The following is a 27,732-nucleotide window of genomic DNA, read 5'->3' as shown; positions in this document are numbered from 1 at the left end:
TATTTGCTTATTCATTGGCGTCATCCGTGAACTTGGTTGGAGTTTTACTGACTTTTTCCATAATGCTTTTGAGAATTGAAAAAAAATGGATTTAACACGTTTAATTTCCATCAACTCGATTAAAATTATAATAAAATATAAATTATATCAGGTACCTACGTTTAATCTATTTGAAATCGTTTGACACGTTTAGATGAATGGATGGAAAAAATTGTGTTCGAGTAAATCGAGTCATATGATTTTAGTGTGTAAGAGCATTCTCATCCAACCCTCTATTTTATGTGCAGTATGTTTTTATAATTTAGAGAGTGATTTAAGATGTTATGAGTGCAAAGTTTTTATATTTTAGAAAACGTAATGATTTTTCTTTATATTTGAAAAATTACTGATCATCCCATATAATTTTTTTAATATATTTTGAAAATTGTTGTGAGTGAAGGAAAAGAAAACGGTAATGATAAAGTCATAAAGGTATAAAAAAGTATTGTTTAATTGAAAATGATAAAAAAAAATGTAATGTGTTTTAGTGTATTTATGGATTTAGGAACAGATAATGCTCTACGACTTACGTTGATGAATTGAATAAGGTTAAGGTCGTCTACAATGGAGATTCTACATGGACGTTCACCACGTTATATGGTAATATTTGTTATTGGAAGGCTATTGAATGACTAATAATAAATTAGTACTAGAGACGGGAATCAATATTTCCTTGTAGTCGGGCGGTTAATCTGCAACCTTGAAGATATTTACTTCATTAAGCACCTTCTTTTGGCCTCTAACTCGTGTGCTCAACTAACCTTAAAGATCACAAACCCTAATTCTGTTAAACATTTATTATGTACTTCCACCGTTGATATTTCTTACTCGTAATTTTGATCTCGAATTGGTTGTGATAATCAGTAACATTAATGGATTTTAAAGGATATTGGGTACTTGAAGTGGATTTTTCTTTTGTTGTATCTGATCTAGCCATCATCAAGGAGATATCGGGTGTGTTTGGCGAAGAGCTTTTAGGAGCTTTTAAGAAATAGTTCATAGTTATTGAAAAGTCTTATTTGGTTAGAGTAGCTTGAAACTTTTAGGTTAAGAGAAAAAACTTACAGCTAAAAGCTCATACTACTAGCATTTAGAAAAAGTTTAAATTTTACAATTTTGGTACTTAAACTTTCATAATCTTTTGTTAATTCATATAATAATTACATATTTAACCCATATTCAAAACCAACTACCCTCATGACTTTTTAAAACACCATAACTTTTTCGCACGTCAATATTTAAATTGCATTATAAAAACGAGCATTTTATTCTCTTTAGTTTGGGTATCATATTATTATACTTCTTTAAGTTTAAAAATTAGCATATTATGTGAATATTGGTAAGGATCGACAACAAGCCGAGTCAGGCAAGCCCGGGTCATGTGTAAGACCAAATTAGGGTCGGAACGAGTCGATGCAAAAAGAGCTAATTTAGTTCGGTTCATGTTGGTACGGTTTCGAGTCGAAAGGGTCAAGTCAGAATATGTTTCGAATTAAAACGATGCACCGCGCGAGCACCCAACTAGTTTTATTAAAAGCTCCAGCTACTCTACCAAACACCTAAATATTTATAAAAAGCTACAGCTTCTAACCACCAGCTTTCAACTTCCAGCTACAGCTAATTTTGTCAAACATACCCATCCTAATTGTAAAGGCCTCCACCCTATATATCATGGGGCGATTGGGCACGAGTACTTTTGGGGCTATTGTTGTATAGGTGAGCTCCTAACAAAATTAAGCTCAACGGGATCTGGCTTGGACCCACCCAATATTATTAATTATATATTATTTTTCTAACAATAATATGTTTTATATGTCTAATTATAAATATATAAAAAAATAATCAAATAAATTTATAAAAATAGTTATATTTTTTTTTTTGAACGGCCAACTAAGTAACGTCGGGTACCCCGTACGCGGCCTCCATTGGCTAAAGGTAGCCTGAGCCGGCCACTAGTCCGGACGGACGGAGCCCCTAGCGGTCCACCTGTTGAGGGATTCACCGGATAAAACCCGACCCCCACGCCCGCCAAACGGCACGACAGCGAGGAGCCGGTAAAACCGGGTGAAATCAGGACTCGAACCCTGACAACCCAGGGTCATCCCTCATAAAAATAGTTATATAACAAATAACTAGTTAAATAATTAATAAAAAACAAACGACCACGAGTATAAAAAGAGTTTAAGCTTTAAACACAAAGTTTCACGCCACTCGAGCCCAAGCTCTTTAAGTTTGAAAGGCCGAGCTCAAGGTAAGCTTAACTCCTTTATGCCTCTATTTGGAGCTAGGCGTATCAATCGTGTCAGGTTGGCGGGTTGATACGTTTCAGGTTAGCGGATTGCGTGTTGAGATTCTTCCTAACCCAAACCCTATATTTATCCGTGGCGTGTAGTGTCGACCCATTTTAATCCATGTCGTGTTGGGGTCAACACATTTTACGTTCATTGATGAATACGAGTAATACTTAGTGGCTTAATAATAACCTAAACAATCAATTACTCTTATTCATAAAAAACATTTTAAATAATTTGTGATACATTTAATTGTTTATGTGTATTTATCTCTCCTTCAAATTAACAAACTTAGATTCACGTATTTTGCTCAAGATAGGAACAAACTAATGGAAATAATAAAAGAATAGACGGTTAGAACTAATAAAACAAAAATATTGGAATTGAAGAATGGATATAAATAATTTAAAAAATAATTAGTTTAACTTTTAAAAGTTAACAAATATATGAAAAGTTATAAATTAAAGTATTTAACCTTAAAATTTAACCCTTGTTATCTCTAAAATCAAAATATTAATTACTTTAATGTTTGTTGGCTGTTTAAAAAAAATAATTTCTCTAAAATTCTTAAAGGGGTTAACATGTCAACCCACTTTTTAATTAGTCAGGTTCGGGTTGAACTGTTTAAGAAAGCGGGGCGGGTCGTGCCAGCCGACCCAAAACCTATTCTGTTCGTTCTGTAACATGAATCGACCGCCCTACTTGGAGCCCCCACTAGTAAGTTAAACCAACCAAAAAGGAGGGAAAAACAAAAATAATACGAATTATCATGTTAACTTCCTTGGAGAATGTCTTCTTTCTTGAAAAAGCTTTCATTGGTAAACACCAGAAAGTTGATTGGTGTGACAGATTCCTTGGGTTATTTACCAAATCTATCTCGAAATCCCATAACCCACATTGTGAAGGTAAAACAACCTTGTTCCCTTTGTTTTTGATCCAAAATCTGGAACAATGGATTAAACCTTATAAAAGATTTTATTTTCCTAATATTAATTTGTGATTGCTTCCTTAATATTTGTTAGTAACAACTTAACTTAACCAGGCTAAAACATATTTTAAAATCAAGACCGATTAATTAAAAATAATATCTTTGTTTATAATCCAACACGTATGACACAAAAAGTGCGACGTTAGGAACCAACCTCTACAGCTTATTCAAGTAATAAATTCTGATCAATGACACAGCACCACAATCCACATGTGATCATGCTCATAGTAACACAATCGGATTAACGATATCAGTTATTAAAAGTACAATGAGATAAACACAAGAGTGTATTAGTTTTAACTTATATGCTATAATTTATCTACAGCATATCCTTTAAAATGTTTTTAACCACTACTTGTAACAATCTCAAATGATTACTAAATTCATCCAATTAAAGTACAAAATGACAAATAAGTATGACCAGCTAAGAAAATCAAGAATCAAGGGAAAGTTTTTCAAACCCATGGTTTGAAGCCTTCTTCATTTCCAGAGCTCTCTTATAAGGCGGGTCAATCGGAGGCTGCACCGGGTCCAAGATCTTGTAGGAACCATCAGGCGCTTTAGAAAGCGGATACGATCGGTCCGAGTCATAACCACTAAGGTCCCCACAAGCCAGAAATGGTATATAAACCTTGTTTGCTCCTTCTAACCATCCACTGCTACAATCTGTCATCTCACAAAAAACAATAAATTTTATATTATCATCAAGAATAAAATATATCAATCAATCATACCCAGTGAAGTCCCACCAACAGCAAAGCTATAAGTAGGGTCTGGGAAGGGTGGGATGTAGGCACACCGTACCTCTATCCAAAGGGATAAAGAGGTGGCTTCCAGAGAGACCCTCAGCTCTAAAGTACATATGTTTTTGAAGCAATACAAAGGAAATCAAAGTGCAACAATAATATATAAATATTACTAATACTAATAATAATAGTAATAATAATAATAATTCAAATACTAAATCTCAAGAATAAAATAATAAAGATATATATATATATATATATACAACATACACACACAATATAAAGAAAGAAAGAGACCTAAGTCGTCTGCACCAGATGGAGTCCCGACCTTCTCTAGGAGTCGATGCAAATCTTTCTCATTGAACCCTTCTGGAGGTGAATAATTCTCACAAACAGCAAATGCCTCTGTTTTTTAAATCAAAAATAAGAAAAAATTTAGTCATATCTCATGAATGAGGCAACTATTTACTCTTTAAATGAACACACCTATGCTTGAATTCCGGCTACTTTTTGGTTTTGCAAGAGTTACTTCTGTGAAAAATAGTTTTAGCTGCAAGAAAACATATACCATAAGACATTTCAATTAGCTGAAAATACCGTATTGGTACCACAAAATGGACTTTATTTAATACTTAATAGCATGTTAATAATCATAAAGATGTTTTTGAACCTGACAATATAAGAGGCTTGTATCTTTTCCCCTGAAGATCTTTGCAATAAATTTTCCACCTTTCTTGAGAATGTGGGTGACGATTGTTAACCCCTGAAAATTAAAATACATATGAAATTGGTTGAACAGGAAATATGAAATTGGTTGAACAAGAATTATAATCAATTACCGCCAATATCAGTTGTGACTGAACAAATTCATCCATGTCATGAAGTCCAGTTACTGCATTTAGAAAGTGGAAGCACGGTCAACAAGATTGGTCAACAGTCAACTATATAAGTTGTAGAAATAAAAAAAAACAAATACGCAGAACCGTATTAGTAATCTAATCTCACCATCAGGAGCACCGTCACAGACAACCAGGTCAGCTTTGCATCCATCAAAATGCCTAATGACCTAAACAAACATAAAAAAAATGAAAAAGAAATAAAAAGGCACACACAAAATAATGTATTTTTAGTTTCTTGTAAGAAATAAAAAAGACGCAAAGTATTTCAACACACCACTTCAGCTGTTCTAGCATTTGTTATGTCTCCTTGAACTTGAATAACACCTTCAATTGGAGCCATTGGTTGCAAATCAATCGCCACAATAAGTGGAAGGTCAGATGACTGCTTAGCTGGCAGATACAGCTTACGGCTCAAAACCTACAAAAGATAGATATGAATATTAAATATAAATGAAAATACAAATTCACTTACAAATTGACTTTGTAGTATAGTCAATAGTGTGACATACCTGACTCCAGCTACCAGGTGCAGCACAAAGATCTACCACACGCTTAACTCCTGAAAGTTAAAAATATCATAAATGTGAATAATATTATGCCAAATTAGCTTAATTTAATAATAATATTTCAGAGGCAATTTTAAATGCACCTTCAAAGATGTTGAACTCCTCATCAATTTGAAGGAGCTTAAACGCGCTTCTTGCACGCCAGCCTTCTTCTTTTGCTTTGCGGTAATAGATATCCTATGCGCTCATTATTTTATTAAGACATAACAGAAAATCATAAAATCGAAAGATATGTAAACAAAAATAATACCCTTTTATCTCTTGATGCTTTTCCCATTTCTGCACTTGATTATCCTCTAGTGAATACAGCAAACCTACAGATAATGATAAAACATAAGCACTTAAAACACATCTTATTTACAAAAATAACTTAAACGGAAGACGAGTACAATTAGAAAAAGAAACAAAATAAATTAGTGATAAATGGATAAGTGGAGTTTTAAAATGCGCGCATAATGCGAAGGTTTGGTCGCATCGCAGCATATGATGCGTAGAGATTACATACATGTTGCGCCATTTTCGTGTAATGGCTGATGGGTTTGAATTTTTCAAACAGAAATTTGGTCGGAAGATTGTAGTTACCTGGAGATGATGGAAAAGGGTTGGAGAGGGAGTCGTAATGTTGGAGACGGCAGTTATAAAAACCCTCAGCCCTCACTGATCCCTATTTTGCAACTCACTCTTTTTATTTTATTTTTTTCTCTTATATGATTAATTCAACTCCTATTTGCTATACAAATTCTAAAACTCTTCTATTTATATAGTCTTCATTTATTTTAAAATGCTAATTAGTGAGTCTTTATTTATATTGTAAACACTTTTTTGCATTTATTATCTGAATTTCTTATTCTTATTATTTGAAAGTTAAAATATTAGGTATAATATTTTTTTAGTATTTTTTAATACAAAACGCATCGGAGCACATTACGCAATTCAAAACCGACTGGAATTAGTGTTTGAAATTTTGATAAGCTTTTGAATAGAAGGTACAAGTAAATAACAAAAACAAAATGGTTTTGGGTCAAAACGACTTATGATAAAAGCAGGGCAATTTTTAAGAAAATCATACTAAATATAAGCGAAATCTATTTGATCATAAGACAGAAACAAGCAGGCTCATTAATGATCATATTGTTAAGTCTCCAATCAGCTGGTTGATTAACAAAAGGAGAAGATACCAAACAGAAATGAAAAATAGAAAAACTTGTTATACGAAACAAAATGCGATTAACAATCGATTGGATTGGTACAACACGAGGTGAGGGCAGTCGTGGTCTAAAAACCCAATGTTCAGCATCAATGAAGGTAAAGGTTAATCACATAGAGATAAAAGTAAAGATGATAAGTTTTACAAGGAATGGTGTTTTGCAGCTATAACTGAACAACACACACACACACATATATATATATATACATAATAAAGGAGAAATTAGTCATTTCCACGTTGGTTTTAACTACAATAAGCATTCATCACATCAAACAGATTAAAAGAAGAAATTGAGGTCATACCTACAAACAAATCCAGGCCTCAAGTTCAGTAAGCAGCGCTGAGGAAGAAAACTGAATGCTGTTTTAGGGTTTACTATTTTCTAATGTTTAACCCACTTGTGGAATTTTCAGAGAAAGGGGTTTTCGTTTTCTGATTTCTTTTGTAAAAGAAATATATATATTTTGTTTGGTTATTTTTCTTATGATTACTGGCTTTGACCTTTGTTTACTAGAACCGGTTAAAAATATTCAATTTTGTAAACATCTACGTTAAAGGTCTCAATCAACTTTTTTGAGACCGGATAAGTTCAAACGGTCAGACCGGGATTCAGTCATATGATCAGTCCGGTTCTACACAATTCGCTCGGTTCTCAAAAATCGGTCGGCTCAAAACGGTTCATTGGTATGACCAGTGAACCGGACCGGTTGAACTGGCTCACTGTGAAAAAAATAGACAAAATAGAAAAAGACGTCATTTATGTTTGGTCTGATTTTCATTAGACGTCCTTTATCGAAACAAATAGTCAAAGACATAATTCATGTATCAAATCCCTTTCACGTTAAGTCATTTAGGCCCAAGCAAGTTAAATTTTTCCGTTAAATCTTATCATGTGCAATGCCCATGAGAGTAGTCTAATAATTTTATAATTTATTTTATATTTAAAACTATCTCTTCCCTTTCTCTCTCACCATCTCTCTCTTCTTTCTTTCTTCCTCTCTCTGTCTCTTTCTCTTCCATTTCTCTGTCAACCGGCAACAGAACACACCGGACAGTCACCACTGCACCGCCACACCTAAAACATGCAAAACTTTGTTTAAAAATCATTCTAAAACATTTCTTTTGTTTTGTAATATTGTATATTAACTAGTAAGTGTGCCCGCGCGTTGCGGCGGGGAATGTGGTTGGTATGAGTTCGGTCTGCGGTGTGGGGCTGATGCTACGAGGATTCAGTCGGTAACTGTTTAGCACGTAGTAGCGGATCTGATCGGCGTGCGGGGCGTGTAAATGAACAAATGATTAATATAGTTGAGTTGGATCTAACGAGTGGTAGAAGAGTCCTCGCTTTCTGGTGGGTGTTAAAAATGAACAAAATGCTATCGATGCATGTGTTACACTTCATAAAAGAATACATAACAAGATTAATAAGAGACATAAATTAGTTGGACACCATTTCATAGTCCACGAAACAATGAGTTTCTTGTGTACACTACAATAAACATATAATAAAAAAACCATTTCGTTAATGCAATAACATAGATTAGTAAGTTAATATTCACATTTCAACAAATTAAGTTATCGATCTGTAATGGTTTATATATAACAAATTGGGGATGATAAATTTATGGAGATAAAAGGGGATTAACTATTAATTGATATGAATCAAAACTATGTAGTTTGGGGATTCATATCTAAGTTAGGTGTGTAACAACCTCATATTCACTTTCTCCATATATATATATAGGAACCTGCACGATGCAGCAGGATCCGAATACGACTTGCTATGACAATCAGACTATGTACAAAAGTAGCAAAACACATCTTTAATATATGCCAAAGCAAGTTTGCTGTAGGAAAATACCTACCACTTATCATCATAAAACACTTTTTTGTAAATCTATGTCACGCAAAACTAAATAAGTCTCGTCTTTAATGCTGATGTTATACATTTTAGGCGGGAAATGAAATTACGTGCTAATGATTTCTACATATTTTTGTTCGATTTTGTTAAAAGCTCTCTTGGCTCTTATGACTCTTTAAGACCCGAAAAAACTGCTTGCCAAATTTTCCATTGAAGAATAACTCTTAGAAGCACTTGTTTTTTTTTTTTTTTTTTTTGCCAGTTCATGATATGTTGACTTGAAATAATCTTCTTGAAGTAGAAGTTTGGAATATTAGGTCAATCTCTTTTAACTCCAACCTGCAAAATTTTGTATTTAGCTTATGGTGACATAAGTTGTACTAAATATTCATTAAATTAATGAACACAAAATGAACCTCTAAAGCTCTCTAAACAGAAACTGCTCCAGAATATAAAGGCGACAGGCTTAGACGTATATTCGCGAAATTTTTTTATAAATGAAAAAACCCAAGATTAACCAAACAAACCCATTTACAACCTTACTTTTAAACCAACAAAAAACCTTGAAATTAATATAATAATATGTAATCTATTTGTTTTAGTTTATTCAACACCTGCAGTTTTCCTAATAAAAGCCAAACAGTTGACTGTTACCAAATTATCCATGGTACCTCTGTTGCAACAAGATATCCTTGTCCAAGGCCTAACTAATGTTCTCTTTAAAACTTTTCAATGTATACTCTTAAATATAAACTCCCATCTTAAGGTTTAGCTATTCAAATAAATAGTGCATTTGTAATATCATACTCAAGGTTCTCACCAATACTTTAATGAATTGCATTACTAAATAAACATTAAATAACTATGATCTATTACTTTCACCAGCTTTAGCCACTACTTAAAAAGTTAAAATCTAAGATATATGAAACTAACAAAGAACAACTACTAATAAAGTAATTATAAATTGTGGAAGCCGCCAACAACATTGAACATAACAAAGCAATCAATGACCAGAAAACACTATAAAAACAAAGGATTGATGAAAATATTCAAACCTTCAAAATTAACTTTCAGTAAGAAGAGAAACAGAGAGAATGGAAGTCAAGAGAGATATTTCATTTACCAGTGTCATGGCAGTTACTCAAACATGCCAACAAAACATACATCAACTGTATGTTCTTCCTCCTTCTCAACAACAAAAATCAGCCTTTGTTGACCAAACTTCTACCATACTCCCTGTCATTGACCTTTCGATGATGTACCACCCTGCCAATAGGTCCCAACTAATTGACCAAGTTTGTGCTGCCTGTAACCAACTTGGCTTCATTCAGGTTCAATTAATTAAAAAGACATACATATAGCCATACATATACATACAGCTCAAAAACAACTTACAAAAATAGATACATGAATATTAAAACAAAATCACACAATCTTAGTTAAGCCAAAAAAAAGAGTAAACGAAATAATATTCATACCAAAAGCAAACATTGTACAGTTCATTTATTTATTTTCACATAATATATATATAGAGTGTTCCTTCTATGGCAAATATATGTATAGAGTGTTCCTTCTATGGATAATATATGTATAGAGTGTCCCTTCTATGGATAATATATAGAGTGTTCCTTTTATGGATAATATATATAGATTGTTCCTTTCATGGAAAACATATACAGTACGAGTAGTAGTACTGATTCCCTTATTTGATATTATGTGACGTTCCTCTTATGGATAATTATACAGAGTTACAGTATTATTACGTGTCTTCGGATACGTGTAAAAATGTATGAGAACGAATTGTATGTTGCCTAATTAACTAGAACTCACTCAGCGTAGCTGACTTTTAGTATGCACGCAGGTACATATGTTCATTGAGAGGGCATGAGGATGACACATGGCATGGATTGAACGGCTGGCATCTGAAGATTGAAGAAACGATGTTTTAAATATGATATTTTATGTTATGGTTTTAAAGAAAGTTTAGCTGTTTTGTAATGAACAGTTACAGTTTTTATATTCCGCGAAAGTTTTAATTAACTCTGATTGTGAACTACGTGAATGAGTAAATCCAACGACCAGATGTGAGGCACCGGGAACGGGGCCTTACAGGTTTAGGGTTCGGGTTTAGGGTTCGGGATTAGGGTTTTAGGTTTTCGGGTTTAGGGTTTCAGGTTTAGGGTTTTAGATTTTTGAGTTTCGGGTTTATTTTATAGAAGATAAGAGGTAAAATAAGGATATTATAAATATATATATTATTAAAATTAAAAAAAGATATTATAAATATTTACAATATTGATACTAATAAAATAAATTAATAGTAATACTTGATAGTTTTTAATTTGATATATGCAGCGAAGATTATTAAGTGAAAAAAATGTTGTGGGGACTAACATGTATATAAATAATGTTAAGAGGTAATAATAATTTTTCTAATAAGTTAGGGGTGTATATTTAATAAAAATGGTGTAAGCGGGGGTACGTTTAGCAGCACCCTAATTATAAATTCCCCAATAATTACCCATGATATAACGTATAATTATATACATAAATAATTTTGATAATTAAGATATAAGATATGCTTGTAATAATAAAAATCGAAATAAATAAATAATTAAATATACAAACTAAATAAAATAAATTAATTTAAATATACATTTAATTATTTAAATAAATAAATTACTAATATATAAATAAATAGATAATCATCATAAACATATGTAATTATTTAGTTATAATATATAAATAAACATTTTATTTGAATCTTTTAAATAAAATCTATTTAATAAGTTTACTAAATATAATATATATATATAATATATAAATGAAGACATAAAAATCATAGGTGTCGCGATGTGGTCGCTCCCCCTTTTTTTGAAGTCACCAGATTGTTTGATTTTTAAATGGAGGCTTCTTATGCATTTGACCCGAATTCATGGGTATGGGTCTTACCAAACCCAGATATTCCTTAAACGAGTTATAACATCTCATTAAATTAAAAATTATTCTCACCAAATTATTGATGTAAAAATCCTATAAAATAGGATATAATAAAAATTAATATCTTATTTATTTTAAAAAAGATATATATATTATTTAAATTAAAAAACCAATTTGATAGTAAAAAAAATAAACGGGTCTTGGGTCTCATTAAACTATAAGTATATTATTAACTTTTATAAATATTATTTATAATTATAAACACCAATTTTATAGTAAAAAAATAAACGTGTCTTTGGTCTCATCAAAACCATATAGCTTTTAAATCGGGTTATAACATCTTATTTATTTGTGAAATAATTTATCATCAAACCATAAGTATATTATTAACTTTCATACAATAAAAGAATAGATATTCAAAAAATAAATAAATATTAGAAACAAATAATATAAAACAATCCCCGTAATACGGGGGATAAAAACTAGTATATATATACACACACACATATATATATATATGAGCAAGTTTATAAAGACATTCAACGATGAGAAACATGAATTTATAGTGCTGGGTTTTAATAAAAATATAAATTTAAAGTATATACATATATATATACACACATATATATACAAAATCTTGTAACGAGATTAGTTGACACGAACTGTTAAATTTATGATGTCGGTTTAACAAAAATATCATTTATTTGATATTTAATACTAATTATAATGTGTTTATTAATTATTAAAAAACTTTAACTAACTAATAAAAATAAAATACCCAAAAACTAGGCTGGCCAGGGCTCGAACCTGCGTCCCTGTCCGGCTCAGTACATGAACGCAGACCACACTACAGCCAAGCTGCTAACTGATTATATCATGAATACATAAGTTTATAAACAAGATCCGATTACCCCTAATTTGATTATGAACCCTAGAATTTACAATTGATTAAACCGTTCAATGTTCGATTGATTAAAGTTATGGTTTATGCTTATTGATTAAAAATGACCTTAATGTACCAATCAATTACCTTAAACAATGCTTCGAAGCTGGTTAATTTGATGATGGCAGGGACGGCTTGAACAGGTCAAGAACACCAAATCAAATGACGAGGATAAAATAATTGAATATGGGGAAGCGATATGCGATGGGTTAAGGATACAAACTGCAAGTTTAATTTCATTACTATAAACGTTAATTTGTCAATTGATTTACGAGTGACGGTCGTTCGTAAATTAAGTATTACAAATCAATAATATATAAATTTCCTAACTCATAATGTCGGTACAACTCGTTTATGGCACAAGAAAGATTTACAATGATCAATTTCCAAAATAGTATGAGAATTTAGGTCCAAGCAACTATATTGGGTAAACGGTTAAGATAATCGGGTATCGGGTTAACGGTTTCAGATCAGGGTGACGGGTTTGGTGAGTAACAATATACAATTTGCAATTTAGTCCTTATAATATGGAAATGGAAACATATTTGGACAAAATCTTAGTTTAGGGTTAGCTTTGCAACCTTTTGAAAGTTCATTTATATATAATAAACAATTTAGAATAAAATAAGAATTACTCGATAAACGCAATATTTTCATTGATAAAATCTTTCGAACGTGAAATGTGTCGGGTAATGGTTAATAAAGTAATATAAAATCCAAGTTGTTACAATCTAGCTTTAGACCTTTAGTCTATTTTTGTATAATCTTTACCTCGATTATAATTTCTATTCGAACCTTTAGTTCAAAATATTTTTTCTTTATATAACAAGTTTAAACCTTTAGTTTTACTTATTTACTTTTCTAAATACTACGTTTCTTCTTCTTGAAGAAACATATACTTTATTTCTTTATTATTTATGAAACTTAAATAATATTAATAACAAAGATTTATTTTATAATCATATTTCTTATTAATCTTTTCTTTGTTATATTTTCTTTTATTTATTCTCGAGGTATCGAGTATACCTTCGACTAGGTCTAAGCCTTTAATATTATATTAATATTTTATTCGGGCGTTACCCCTACCTTGGTCGTCTTATAATTTTCCTAGACTTTTGGGCAGCACCTAGACACTTTCACGTTTCTCAAGAAATCTTGGTCAACCCCTCCTTGCACGCAAATCGATGTTTGTTGATCGTCAATTCTTTTTTGGCACGCACTTTGAGGTGATGTGTCGGGTCGTCTCGGGTGGCACGTACTTCAAGGCAACATCTTCGTTGTATGGCACGTGATTTGAGGTAACTTCGGTTTTTGGGTACGAATTACGAGGAGAGTCGGGGCACGCTTATCGAGGTAGTAAGAGAGTGGGATTTTCTAGTGAGAGAAAGTGAGATATGATTTGTGTGATGAATGAATGGGCGGGTGGCCCTATTTATAGTCGCTGATCTGATGATCAATCGCGATGCGCGATGGGTGTTGCCAAGGATCCATCGCGTATAACGATGGGTTAACGGATCCTTTTATTATATTATATTGGATAGCGATATGCGATGGGCCTATCTGGAGGATATCGCGTATCGCGACTAGGCGTGTCGCGTAACCTAGTAGACCTGCCACGTGTGCCACGTGGAGACACGTGTCATCGCCTGTCAGACCACGTCATCGTGTATGTCTTTGTGTATCGCGATAGGTTAAGAAATCAGATTTTTCAAATTTGGTCCTATTACTTTAAAAACTTGACATTTTTTATCCGATATTTTCGTGATGTTACATGTTGGTTTTTCTAATGTATAGCCCAAAAGTCGCTCCATTAACACCGTGTTAATGCTTAATTATTTGTGACTTAATGAGATGAATATAAATAGACACGGAAGTCTATGTTTATTATTTCACTAAAATGCACCCGATGGACGTCTACGTGCACTATTTCTAACACACTCATTAGGAATAAACGATCACATAAACCGTTATAAAACCCATTCATTACGAAATAAATGATTACAAAAATCATTATAAGGCTTATTAGTTTATATAAAATAAACTACTTCTAACACTCATTTTAAGAAACGAGACGTTTGGACAAATGTTTTAAACCATACAATTTATAACTTGTAAGAAATTCTAACACACATGTTAGGAAATGAAGCATTTACAAAATGTATTGCTTATAAAATACATCCGGTCTAACATGTCCATTCGATAATTTAATTTTCACAATGAACATAGGTTTACACCAATAAACCCAGTCTAACACACAAGTTAGAAAAATAACGATTGAAAAACCGTCCTAAATCGAATGATTGAAACATAAACCATTCATCTTGTATCATGGTATAAGATTTAAGATTGTACAACATCTCTATAAATTCACATCTTGTGTCAAAGTATAGGATTTAAGATTTTACCACATCTCTATAAATCCATACACAACAATTTGTACTACATACATACTTTCAAAAACAAATATACAAGATTCTTGCAACAATCACAAAATAATTTAAATATTTTCGGTGAACCTAATATCCTTAGTAAAAAAAGGTTTAGGATTGCCTTAACAATCTCACAAAATCTGTTTTAAGATTGTAAGAATATGGTCACCTTTTATATTAAAATTAATACAAATAATAACGATGATCTCGTTATTAAATTGATAAAATAAGTAGTACAAATACCGTGATACAAAATAAAAATGAACAATGAAAAACACAATAAATATGTTAAATGATTCAACTCAAGAACTTCAAATGATAAATTCTTCAACTTTTTATTCAACAATATCTTTTTGTAATCTTCCTGACAATAACTTAAAATTAAATTTTCCATTTTTACCGTAAACGGCTTCTAGTAGTCTCTTTGGCTGCAAGAATAAACAAAACAAAATTTGACGGTTGAGGTTGAAGTTGAGGCACGTATTCAACACGCTTCCCTTAAAACAGATTTCGCGCATCTACATAAGACAACGCGCCTGTCTCCCAGGGTACAACAGCCGAAGCAGTTTGTACTGTCAGAGATGTCCACACGCCCGAGGTTACATCGGGTAAATTTTAGTGTTAGAACTTGTGAAAAAATAAAATGAATGAAAGGTAGAGGAATCGAATAGAGAAACTCATCTCTATAGGTTCTCAATATATGGGTATTCAAGACTTTCTTCTTCACTAAGAACTCTTCATGTATGCATACATTTTCCCTTGTATTTTCAAGTTAATGCTTTTTTCTTGCATCTTCAAATGAGACACTTAGCCTACCATATATACAAGAGTCATGGATGATGAAGAATCTCTCTTCATTATAAATTAACTAGAGTCATGAACTCTAATAAATTAGTCAAGTCCCTTAAGTAACTCTACTTAAGAGTTACACCATATGAAAAGTCTAATAATAATAATTTCAAAAAATTAATTTCCATTCACTATTTTCTAATTTTGCAACAACAGGTTCTGCGTTTAGTCAAAAAAGTCATTAACGGGGTCAGGTAAGAACCGCACCTGCAGGTATGGTCGGCTTTTGACCGGTTTGACTAGATTTTTATCGGGCTAGATTCAATTATGAAGATGAGGTAGCGGTTTAAAGAAGTTCCGCATTGTGCCATTGTGGATTGCCTAACTAACACTCTGAAACTTTTCAGTTACCTTTTATTTTATTTTTAACGATGGTAAGACTGTAAGATATGTATTATGGCACTAAAGCTAATGAGTAGATGTGCACAAAAAACCGGTTCCGGACCCAAACCGGTGTGCCCGACTCGGAACCGGTTCCAAGTCGTACCCGGTGGGCCCAATACCCGGTTTGGGTATTTATATACCCGAAAGTCCTACCCGGTTCTTCATATTATTTCTCAAATCGGTTCCTACCCGGTTCCGATTCCAAACCGGTTCCGGGTCCTACCCGGAATAATCGGTTCCGCCGGGTTTTACCAATTAATGCAGCCTGTAGCTCAAATAGAGCCGTTGGAACCGGTTCCGACGGTAATATAGTCGTTTTATAGCAGTTGGAATCTGTTTTTGATGTCTAAAAACCATATAAATTGATTTCCTTTCCATTGTTTTACCACCAAAATCAAAAACACTAAAAAATACTTCTCGGTTTACACTCGTTTTACAACCCCGAACAACCTACGCCTTCATTTTTTTCAATTCCACCACTTCTTAGTTGTCACTATGGCAAGAACCAACAAGGCTAACAAGAAGGCTTCTACATCCATTTTTATTGACCCAGTTCGTGTTGAAGGAGACCCCAAAGTTGTGCGGGTCTTTACGCATACCCGCAACGAAGATGTATGGAAGAATTGAGATTTGGTTGATTTGATCAATGGTGACGTTAAGGCTCGTTGCAAATTTTGTGACACTTTCTTAAAGCACGATTCTAAATCGACTTTAAAAAAGCACATCGACAATAAATTTTGCAAGGCCTTGAAAATAGTTCCCGCAACTGACCAAGTCGAATTGGGTCAAGATGGTACACTCTTTCGTTACAACATGAACCGAGTTCATGATAGAATGACAAAGTTGGTTTTTCAAAAAGGTTTTCCGTTTAACCACTTTGACAACCCCGAGTTGACGGCCATGATTCGAGAAACTCTACAACCGCGATACAGACATGTAAGTCGTACTACCCTTAGACGTCATTGTTTCAAATTGTTGAAGTGTGCAAAAAAAGAATTAATCGAATTTTTTCAAACTTTACAAGCGAGTGTGAGTTTAACTAGTGATGTTTGGTCGGCACCATACGGGATACCGGAATCCTGCATTTGTGTCACCGCTCATTGAGTTGATCCGATGTCTTGGCAATTGATAAAACGCACCATCGCTTTTGAAAATTTCCTGTACCCACATACCGCCGATAAATTGTTTGAAATTATAGATGAGGTAATAATGACTTATAACTTGAAAAAAAATTATTTTCGATGTCGTTTGATAACGCATCAAACAATTCAAATGCAGCGAAATTTATCATAAAATATTCACCACCTTGTTTCCGGATTTTTTTTTCATTTTCGATGTGTTGCAAATATTATCAATTTAGTTGTTCAACAAGGTATGGGCAATGATAAAATGGTACTCAATTTGACTTGCTTTAGATTTATGTTAGAAGATGTTTTCAAAAGTGGTAAAAGAAGGCATCTTGAATATAAAAACTATTGCAAATCGGTTGAAAGAAAATATTTGGGGCCGAATTGGGACGTTCCAACCCGTTGGAAATCAACTTGTCATATGCTCAAGTGTGCTTTAACCCAACGGAACATTACAAAGTTTTCATAACAATCTTGTTGATCGGTGCGAAGCCGATTTGCTTCCCGACGGTGTTTGGGCCAATCTCCGTTATTTCTTGGAGTATCTTAATGTTTTCAAAAACGCGACAACTAAGTTATCGGGGGTTTATTATCCTACTAGTTGTTGGGTGTTGCAAGAATTGTACAACATCTCCTTGAATTTTAGAGAGAGAAGAACAAACTTTCAATGATATTTTTAAGGTAATGAAGGAAAGGTTCCTAAAATATTATGAAGACATACCGTCGGTGTTTACTTGTGCCGCCGCTTTAAACCCTATTGGAATGTTAATGGGGTTGAGACATTGATCGAGGAAATAGTTGACAACATGGGTATGCACGAGATCGACCCGAAGTTGTCGACGGAAGCGAAGGATAATTTTAACAGATATCTTCAAGAACTTTATGATCATTATATTCAACTTTATGGTCCAAGCTCAAGGTCGTCTTTTGGGAGGCATACAACAAAAAGTAATCCGTGCAAGGACAAGCTTATAAATTTGATGAATGTTGTTCGTGAGTTGGCGGCTAAGCGGCAAAGGGGGAACACACCAACAAGTGAACTTGGTCGATATAGTGGGGAAAACTATGTTGAGGGTGCAACGGTCGATGAAATTCGCAACATTGATATTTTGGCTTGGTGGAAAGGAAAGAAAAACGAATTTCCTATTCTATCTGCCATGGCTCGTGACTTGCTTGCCTTCCATGCTTCAACGGTAGCTTCGGAATCGGTGTTTTCTCTTAGTGGGAGGGTATTATCGATGCGAAGAACAAAACTAGCTCCCGAGTCTCTAGGTTTGCATTTGCCTAAAGGATCATTTGGATGCGGTGGATCGTATACAACACAAGGCAAACTTTGAAGACGAAATACCACTAGAGCGTCCAATTCATGATGAGGAGGTGGAAGAAGGGCTTTCTTTCGGGATATCGGGTGGTGAAGAAGACAAAGACTAAGAAGAAGAGTTTGAAGACTTGTAATTTTTATTTGTTGTAGTAACTTAATTTGTAACACGAACCAAGCAATCAAATTTCAAGTAATTTTTAGTTTTGCCATGTTTATTAACTAGTTTTGCTTTGTTTAGTATTAGTCATGTTTTATTATTCTTTCACTTGATTACAACGACGAACATTTTATTATAACACACAACATATAACAAACATTATTAAACATAACAACTTAAACAAGGTTCGTCGTTTTAATCCCATGCTCTACAACGATTACGCGTTGTTATCGGCGACGGTAGGTGCTTAAGTTGTAGAGCCGGACGACTCTCCCGCTTTCTTGGCATCCAAACTTTTTTTCTCACGGCAATACTTATTGGTATGTTTTTGTAGGGTGGAGTTCGACCCCGCTTTCAGAAACTTGGAATAATACTTGCACCGGGCCATCTCTTGTGAGTCGGTCATGACACACAAATCATAATGAACCCAAACCTCGGGGCATCGTATTTTGTCGATGACCATAACAACATCGTCGTTACTTGCCATTGATTGCTGGTTTAAGCTTAATTGTGATTTAAAGTGTGTTTTAGAGTTTCAAAAGTGGTTTAACAATTTCTACACAACACCTAGCTATTTCTAGTATGTGTGTAAGGCTTATATGGTTAAAAACTGGTTCCAACGATCCAAAAACGGCTATATAGTGGATGGAACCAGTTCCTAACGGCTATAATTGTTTAAATTTAAAACAACTCGGTGTGCCCGGTTTCTGGGTATTAACCAGACCCGGTTCGTACCCTACCCGGTTCCACTGGGTTCCCATATTATTCCACCGGGTCAGGTCCGGTTCCTACCTGGCTCTTGACTGGAACCGGTCTCATTTTGTACCCGATCTGAAAATAACCGATTTGTGCACGTCTACCAACGAGAGGCTAGAAAAATGCTCCAGAATTAAAACCAAAAACTTACCCCGGGTAAACCAATTAAAAATAGAATTTGAAACTTGCACCATCATAATGACCATTTAACTGTCCGTTCCCATGTACAACAAACCTTTTTGATCTTTTTAAAATCCGTTGATGGCAAATTACCGTTTTCATAAAACTATGTGCACAATGGTAATAATATCACTCTAAGGCCTCAAGGTTCAGTTCCAAGGTTTTTGAATTAAAAAATTTTATTTAGAAAAAAAGGATACTTTTTTAAACTCAACTTGGTGTGAACCCTATCCTAATCAGTTTGGATAGGTTCAGTTTTCCTCTTCAAAAACCGGGTTGAAACGTCCCAACCAGCTTATCCACAACCCGGTTTTACCAAACCCGACCCAAAACCAAACTGGGTTGACCCAAAACCCAATTTGTCCACCTCTGCCGCTAGGTAAAGAGTGAAACCCTACATGAACTAGTTGCATAAGAGAGTATCATGTAGAGTTGTTAGCCAACTAATACAAAAGACCAACATGTACTACTTTACAAGATATTGATCTTGGAAATGTAACCCTATTCAGAATAGTTGGTTGTGTATTTGTCACAAGTAGTTTAGAATGAAACCACCTTATATACATCTTTTAGCATGAACGAACTTGTGCAGCTTTCCTTAACTAATTCAATAGACAAACTCTCAGCAAACTTCCCCAACAACGGTTCAACCCCGGGAATATCGACTGTCCGCACCACAAGAACTTGCAATTCTCACAATTTCTTGCACATTTTTTGCTATTGAAGGAAGCATTTCTGCCACCTCAGCATAAAACCAGGCTTCCGGATTATTCTTGTGTGTTGATGTCACGTCTCTTAGTCTAGAAAACACCTCGAGGGCGGTCTTGCTTGAGGCGTCTAGAGTTCTTGATGCTTCTTTGCAATCAGTGAATATGCTATTGTTTTCGTTTCTGATATCTTTCACTTTGACTTCGGTTGACTTAGACGAGGAAGAACTTGAATTACTTTGCAAGGCAATGTGCGAGTTTTGTTGTAGTGAGTTTGAGTTCACCATGCCCTGCCATTAAAATAATTTATATCATTTTCTATAGTATAGATGTGAGGGTCTGGCAGGTGGATTGACCAGTCAAAAATGGCATTAAGGATGTAAGCAAGCAAAGCCGAACATGAGATCAGCTTGCTAAAGTTCAAATCAAGCTGAGCTTGAGCCTGGTGGTATAATTAACAAGCCTAAGCCCGAGCTTCAGTTAAAGAGCTCAAGCTGGCCCGCAAGCCTAAATGAGCTTGTTATTTATAGTAGTTTTTATTTAATATATATTTATTTAACTAATATTATATTATTATACATAAGATTAGATAAAAATAACTAAATAACATATACTATGTTGTATATAAAGCCATAACAAAAAATAGAAAATATATAAATAAATTATTAAATAATAAACGATCCGAGCCCAGGCTCGGATCTGCTCGTTTACACCCTAACTGGCATGTTCCAGGACAAGTAGAAACTGGTAAGGTTGACACGAAACACTTTTTTTCATAAATTATATGTTGTGTTTAAAATAATTATTCTAATATTACAGTTCTGTAATCATATATAATACCTGTGGGTTACTACATCCCCTTTCTGAATCTTCCTGTTTGGTGTTGGTTTCTTTCCTGTGTGTGCTTTGACCAAGGTCAGTGATGGGCGAGTCAGGTACCAGGGTTTCTCCACGAACAAGATCCCGCCGCACAGTAAACCGTGCAGAATAACTTTTCCTTCTAGATGATTCTGGTGCTTTTAACCGAGAATGTTTCATGAACTTGAGATTCGTTTCCTCTAAATCAGGGCTCTGTGCTGCATATATTCATCAATGTAGAGAAAATAAGTGGTCAACTGGACTAAAATAAATTAAAAAGTAAATTAATGAATAACTAGTGACACTAAAGATTGTTAAGATTCAAATAAGGTAATAAACTACTAGGAATAAAAAAAATAAAAAAAAGGGAGAGAGTCAAAAGCCAAAGAATACAATTTTAAAAGCAGTACATGAATTGATTAATACTAACGTACAGTATATATTTAGTCTGGGCTTACATAAATCTGAAGATGAGGGCACCACTTGTTCCTTCACATTGTATACTCAGGAGAATTCAATAGATCTAAACATACAGTGTGAATAGTGAACCATCGCCTGTCCAATGCAAAGCTCCTGTAGCAGATATAAATAACATCCGCAGTTATAGGAGTTTCAAACCAATATTTTACGGGTCAGGTCAATTCAAAACACTTTCGGTCCATCAGCTTCAAATTCTTTCATAGATATCTAGTGTCTAAAATACGATCAAAGATGTTGAATTATTTCAATAATAATTATACCTTCATAAATACAAGCTAGTAATATGTTTATGCATAACAAAATCACTTGAACCATTTAGGCCGCTAGTTTTTTATATTACATGTTTGACACGTTAGAGATAAAACCTAACCACCCATTCAAAAGTAAATGGGCAGAAATTACACATGTACTGGATGGTCTTCTCAATTTTTTCAGCTATTAGATAATACCTGCAAGTTGGTTGAGTGGTTGAATTTTTGCTGTAATTAGGATCAGGTGAACTTCTGGACAGTATTTGATTATGATTGGATGGTGTATGTAACGAAAGGTTCATAGGAGCGTTTCCCACACTAGTTGATTTAAAGGGAGAATGATCTTCTAATCTAACTTCCTGCTACCAAAAAACAATGCAATTATTAGTCATCTTCTTTCCTTCACCTATTTGTACAATCTAATTAATACTTTATTGAAAAATAACTATTAGTTATAAAATACAGATATTTATTTGTGTATACCTCAGATGGTATAGGATCCATGGGGATAACAAAAGGGCTCGTAACTATAGACTTTGCCCATTGTGGAAGTCTGGATACACCAAGTCTAAATGTTGGTGTCTCTTGATGGCACATACCTTCATGAATCACATTTGTACCAGTGTATCGCAATCTGAGATAATTTTCTTCATAATATTTAATTCGATCCACATCTGTTCGTTTAGAAATAATGTTTGGGGGCAACGGACAAAAGCTTTCCTTAATCCTCTGCAGTATCCTTGATGTCAGCAATACAGGCACTTTCCAAACAAATATACAACCATCACTTCCTACCTATAAACATCCATTAAGTTAAAACTATAACCAACTACAAATTATTTAATTTTTCATTTTTTGAGTCATATATTTACTCACAGAAACCAGATGTTTGCCGTCAGGTAAAAAGATGATCCCGTTAATGGCTTCACCGTGCCCTGTTGCACGTGCAAGCATCTCGCCAGTTACAATATCATACACGCAGATAGACCTATCAGAGTATGAGCATACTACATAGCTGCAACTTGGGTCAGCACAAACCTGTTGACCGAATTTGTTAGAATCTTGTATTTAATTACCATGTTGAGCATATAAAAGAAACTTACTTTTATTGGGTCTCCAAAATCTCCACCCTGTTTAAATGATCTAATTACTTGCTCAGTAGCAATGTCCAAAATGTTTATCTTCTTATCCTTTCCCACTATAACAGCAGTCTCTGTTGTTGAATCAATGGCAATATCATATATAGTTCCATGAGATGCTTTTTGCTGATGTGGCTGAGAAATGTTATAATCATTATTGTTTCCAGAAACATCATGAAGAATTAAGGACCTTCATAAACAAAATATAAAGTTAATCACAAAATTTAACGTGTAAAGCTAAAATGATTATCAGAATGACAATAAATGCAATATCATATACAAAGTTACTTACCTATCAGAACCACAACTGATAATTTTGCGCCCAGTTCCAGTGAGTTTTACCGAAGACACGGGAGCTGAATGATCATTAATACTAGCAATCGGATGAAAGTTCCTGAACGGGACAACACGTATAAAGATTCAAAGACGAACAATGGAACTGTAAAATGTCTATCAAGGGTAAAAGTCAAACAAGTCAAACCTGTTTACATCAAAAAGATGTATCGTTTTATCACTTCCACTTGATGCTAGAAAGTAGTAGCTTTCAACATCCTCAACAGAATTTGTTTTCTTTTTGACAGGCATGCTGAAACTTAAGGAAAGAACTTCTCCTTCATGAACATCCTGTATGCATGTATAGTCAGATGTGTATAAGTTGAAGACATGCAGGTTTCCATCAGAATCACCAGCAGCAAGATGCTTTCCATCTGAACTAACTGCCATAGATCGATACCCTTTAGTGATAGCACCTGATACCACCGACTCACGTTCAAAAGTTCCAGCACCTACTGCACACAGAAACAGAAACAATAATATGGGTGAGTTGCCAACGGGTCAAAACGGGTTCGAACTAAAACACAATAAAAGCAAGATGTTACCTAACCACAAAGAGTCAAGTGGTTCAGTAGTGACATGATGTTGATCTAATGCAAGAGTTGACCTACTTTGTGTTGATACAGATTGCAAGGCAAGATCCCATAACCTAATTGTACCATCTGCTGAACATGCTGCAAAGGAAACTCCTCCAGTACAGCCTCTAGCAACACATGCAAGAGATGGATCATGCATGTTTTCACATGAAAGATTCTTGATATCCCATATGCATGCACTATGCGAAACTAGTACACAACACTTGGTAGCCTAACAAATACAACATTTTTTATGCATCAAAGACAACACTAATTGAAAAGGAATCAGAAGTAAGGTTTTTGTGAATGATATATTGAGCAATTACCTGAAACTTTCCATGAATGTTCCATATGTAGAGACTCTGGTCTCTGTAAACCACCACTGCAAGATAGGAAGCTTAAAATAATTCTTAACTTCTTACGCGAAAAACTAAAAAATATAACTTATGTATAACTTTGTCTTTTAGTTCTTGCTCAAATTAAAAATAAGACAAACATCTTACTATCTTAGAGATGCTTACCTAGCTTTTCTGAGGTAGAAAAGTGACAGGCTATTGCATCTGGAAAAGTAGCTTAGTTTTCTTTATCATCACTATAATGTAAGTCTCCAGCATATTCAACGGAACCAACAGTGTACAATTTCACAATTCCATTGTTGCATGCACATGCAATGAACTCTTGTGATGTGGATAACGCATAAGCTTTGTCAACCTAATAGTTTTATAAATAGATAAGTGGAACAGTGCAACTTATGAGAAAATTATAAAGGCATTGATTGAAGTATGTATAACAGATATAAAGATTGTTTGCAATAAAATGAAGGCTGTAGAATTACTCACCATTAGATTCACTGATTGTGTAATTGTCATCCAATCATGTAGAACACATAGAACACATGTAAGCAAAAGAGGGAAATAGTTTAGATATGCAAACCCAAACCGTAAGTGACTGAATCTATGAAAGAAACAATGCAAACCATTCACCTGAACTTGTTAGCGCAAGCACAAAATCACCACCATTTCCATCAACTGCATTCCCATTAATCTTAACGGGAGATGAAACAATATCTGTAAATGTACAACCCTTGTGATGACCAAGATTAACGTGTTTTCCATGCATTGTTAGTGATACTGCCTCGGTTTTAGCTCGAGACTTTGTAGGCAATCCAACAGTCCATATCTTTATGTGCTTCTTTCCAGCAGTCAAAATGAACTTTCCATCTGATGAAAAGCTAACCGATGCAACATTAGAAAAGGGCGAACATGTTTTCAGCTTTTTAATTAATGTCCCACTTCGCCAATCCCAAAGACAAAGGCATCCATCTTGAGGGGTTCCTACCGATACTAGATGTTTGCCTGGATGATTTATAAGATAAAATAAAATAAGCTACAATTAACGAATGAACAGGTCATGTTCTTAGTTGTTAAAAAAGATATTACAGAGATAACTGACTTTTTTCAACTAACCATCAGGTGAGAAAGCAGTGCAAGCTACTCCAAATTGATGGCCTTTTAGTTCTGAAATGGAAGCCCGAGTTGCAGAGCTCCACACTATTATGGCAGATTGATGCCCTGACTGCTAATGATGTATAATTGTGACATAACACAAAGAAAGTATGATTTCAGAAAGTTGAAAATGATCACAAGCAGATATTGCATAATAAAGTGATTGCAGACATTGATGAAACAATACATTGACAGAAGATAAAAACAAAGGAGGCAACAGAATACAGTCTCTAAACTTTTATCCAATAAATGAATGCAACAATATAACTAACACTTCAGAGGCTTTCTGTCAATAAATCCTTTTGTGAAGATTCAGTTATACTGTTATAAAATCTTTACCCATGCAGAAGAATCTTTCATGCATTAAACTTTGTGTATTCCATTATAATTATTATCAATTTGGAGATACCTTATAATTTTTTACTATTATAAGTACTATCAGTTATAACTAAGTGGACTCTAATCGTCAAATATAGCTTTACTTTACATGTTTTTTGATGAGCAATTCAACTAGCATTTCTTCCCTGTATGCAAACGTACCAAAATAACAAAAATAAAGATGATACAGCTGCATATCAGGAAACAATATGATTGAACACGAAAACCTAAAGTGACTTCACTGATCAAATGTCAAACTACAATATTATTTATTTCAAACGTAAAAAGCTATGCAGTCAATATCGGTGGGATATCGGTTACTGGTCCTCATGTGAAATATTGGTCAAAAATATCGGTCAGAATATTGGTACCGATCATATCGGCGATATTGATTGATATATCACCGATTTTCCTGATATCATTGCCTTTCTTATTAGGTCTTCCATCGTCTTTCTTCATATTGCTGCTATTAGTGTTTGAAGTCTTAATTGTCAATTGTTAGTGATTAACGCCTTAATCAGTTCCTACTTGCTACAATCGTTAGTGTTTTGCAAGTTGCAAAAGGTAGTAAGTATACCGAACTGTTATTGTTAAATTGTTGTATACATAAATTGTGCATGATATTAAAATTACCGATATCCCCACCGCGATAACCTATATCTCAAATATCATCCGATTTTTTACCGCATAGGTACAACAAAACTCAAGGACAGTGTTGAATAATAGAGTTAGAAATTAACCTCTCCAGCAGCAATGTAGGTTCCATCTCGAGACACAGCAACACAGCTCAACGGCTTGGGCGAGCGATTAGAAACCGTAAAGTGCGATGAGTCCCTAAATCAACATCATACAGTACCACAACACACCCCGCCGTATACGCAAACTTGGAATCGGAAGGGCTAGAAGCCAATCCGTTGGCATTCTTCACCGTCAATCCAATAATCTCTTCCAACTCAAACTGTTTCGAACAAATTACAATTAGGAATTTATAATTATACAACAAATAGCGTGATTAATTAACTACCTTGAAAGAAGAAGTAATTTGTGGTTTCTTGAGCTTGCGATTGGGCTTCATCTTCGATTTGAGTAACTGACAAATTAGGGTTTCAGGAGTTTGTTTAAAGATAATAAGATGAAGCGGGAATGAAATGCAAAATCAATACGTTATTTATTGTGTTTATAACTTTGAATTTCAATATATTTTCTGTTAAAAGTAACGTTTTTAATACAAGCATGCATTTATTTATTTATTATTAATATAGTATAATTAACAAGTTTGGTGTCAAAAAATTTTTTTGATTATTTTATTCACTTTGTTATGTTTTTATGCAAGTCATTTTAATAATTAACGTTGGTTGTCTTGCTATGTCTTTGAAAATTTAAAGTAAAAAGTTCAAGCCCCACATATTGACCACCTTTCTTTGAACAATTTTTTTGTTTCTTTTTTGTTTTTAAAGTTTCGTTATTTTTGTGTGTGTTTTTAAATATGTTAATATAACAAAAGAGTTTTTGGTGCCGTAAATACGATATTTGATTACTTGACGACACTTTATTGGGGTAAGATTTTTGTTTTGTTTTCGCGCTTTAGTTTCAACCTATAATGAACATTAAGTAAATCGACAGAATGTCAATTTTGTAATTGTTTTGCATATTTTTTTTTTGGTTTTAGTTCATGTACCTTAATAAACAGGCTGAAACTGCCCGAATTCGCGTAGACTTACCGCATTTTTGTTAGTTCCGGTACCGTAACGAAGGTAACGAAACTGACCGAATGTCGATTTTGTGTTTTAAAGTTTCGGTACTGTAACGAATGTGATGGAAAT

At 33.9% G+C, this 27,732-nt stretch overlaps 1 protein-coding gene and 1 pseudogene across 2 annotated transcripts; both read right to left on the bottom strand.

Moving 5' to 3' along the window:
- Positions 1-3,656: 3,656 nt before the first annotated feature.
- LOC143590530 (uncharacterized) lies at positions 3,657-5,860 on the bottom strand. The gene is made up of 10 exons (XM_077070983.1): positions 5,780-5,860; positions 5,613-5,706; positions 5,473-5,522; positions 5,238-5,381; positions 5,070-5,130; positions 4,904-4,956; positions 4,735-4,827; positions 4,551-4,614; positions 4,362-4,469; positions 3,657-3,984 (listed from the first exon to the last, which is right to left on the bottom strand). The coding sequence occupies exons 1-10, from the start codon at positions 5,804-5,806 to the stop codon at positions 3,752-3,754; spliced, it is 927 nt and encodes a 308-aa protein (XP_076927098.1). The 5' UTR covers positions 5,807-5,860; the 3' UTR covers positions 3,657-3,751.
- A 15,412-nt stretch (positions 5,861-21,272) lies between these two features.
- On the bottom strand, positions 21,273-26,984 carry LOC143590528 (uncharacterized; annotated as a pseudogene). Its single transcript, XR_013145482.1, has 15 exons — positions 26,934-26,984; positions 26,650-26,867; positions 25,493-25,601; positions 25,010-25,381; positions 24,866-24,876; positions 24,548-24,737; positions 24,353-24,408; positions 23,997-24,258; positions 23,600-23,906; positions 23,411-23,512; positions 23,083-23,308; positions 22,856-23,017; positions 22,463-22,774; positions 22,102-22,338; positions 21,273-21,461 (listed from the first exon to the last, which is right to left on the bottom strand). The product of XR_013145482.1 is annotated as an uncharacterized LOC143590528 (transcript).
- Between the last annotated feature and the right edge of the window lie 748 nt (positions 26,985-27,732).

This window comes from Bidens hawaiensis, unplaced genomic scaffold (assembly GCF_021521415.1).
Source record: "Bidens hawaiensis isolate Kalapana, Puna unplaced genomic scaffold, B.hawaiensis_p1.1 tig00038626_1, whole genome shotgun sequence".
NCBI lineage: Eukaryota > Viridiplantae > Streptophyta > Magnoliopsida > Asterales > Asteraceae > Bidens > Bidens hawaiensis.
Note: the sequence above shows the minus strand (reverse complement) of the source record. Positions and strands in the feature narration are given on the sequence as shown.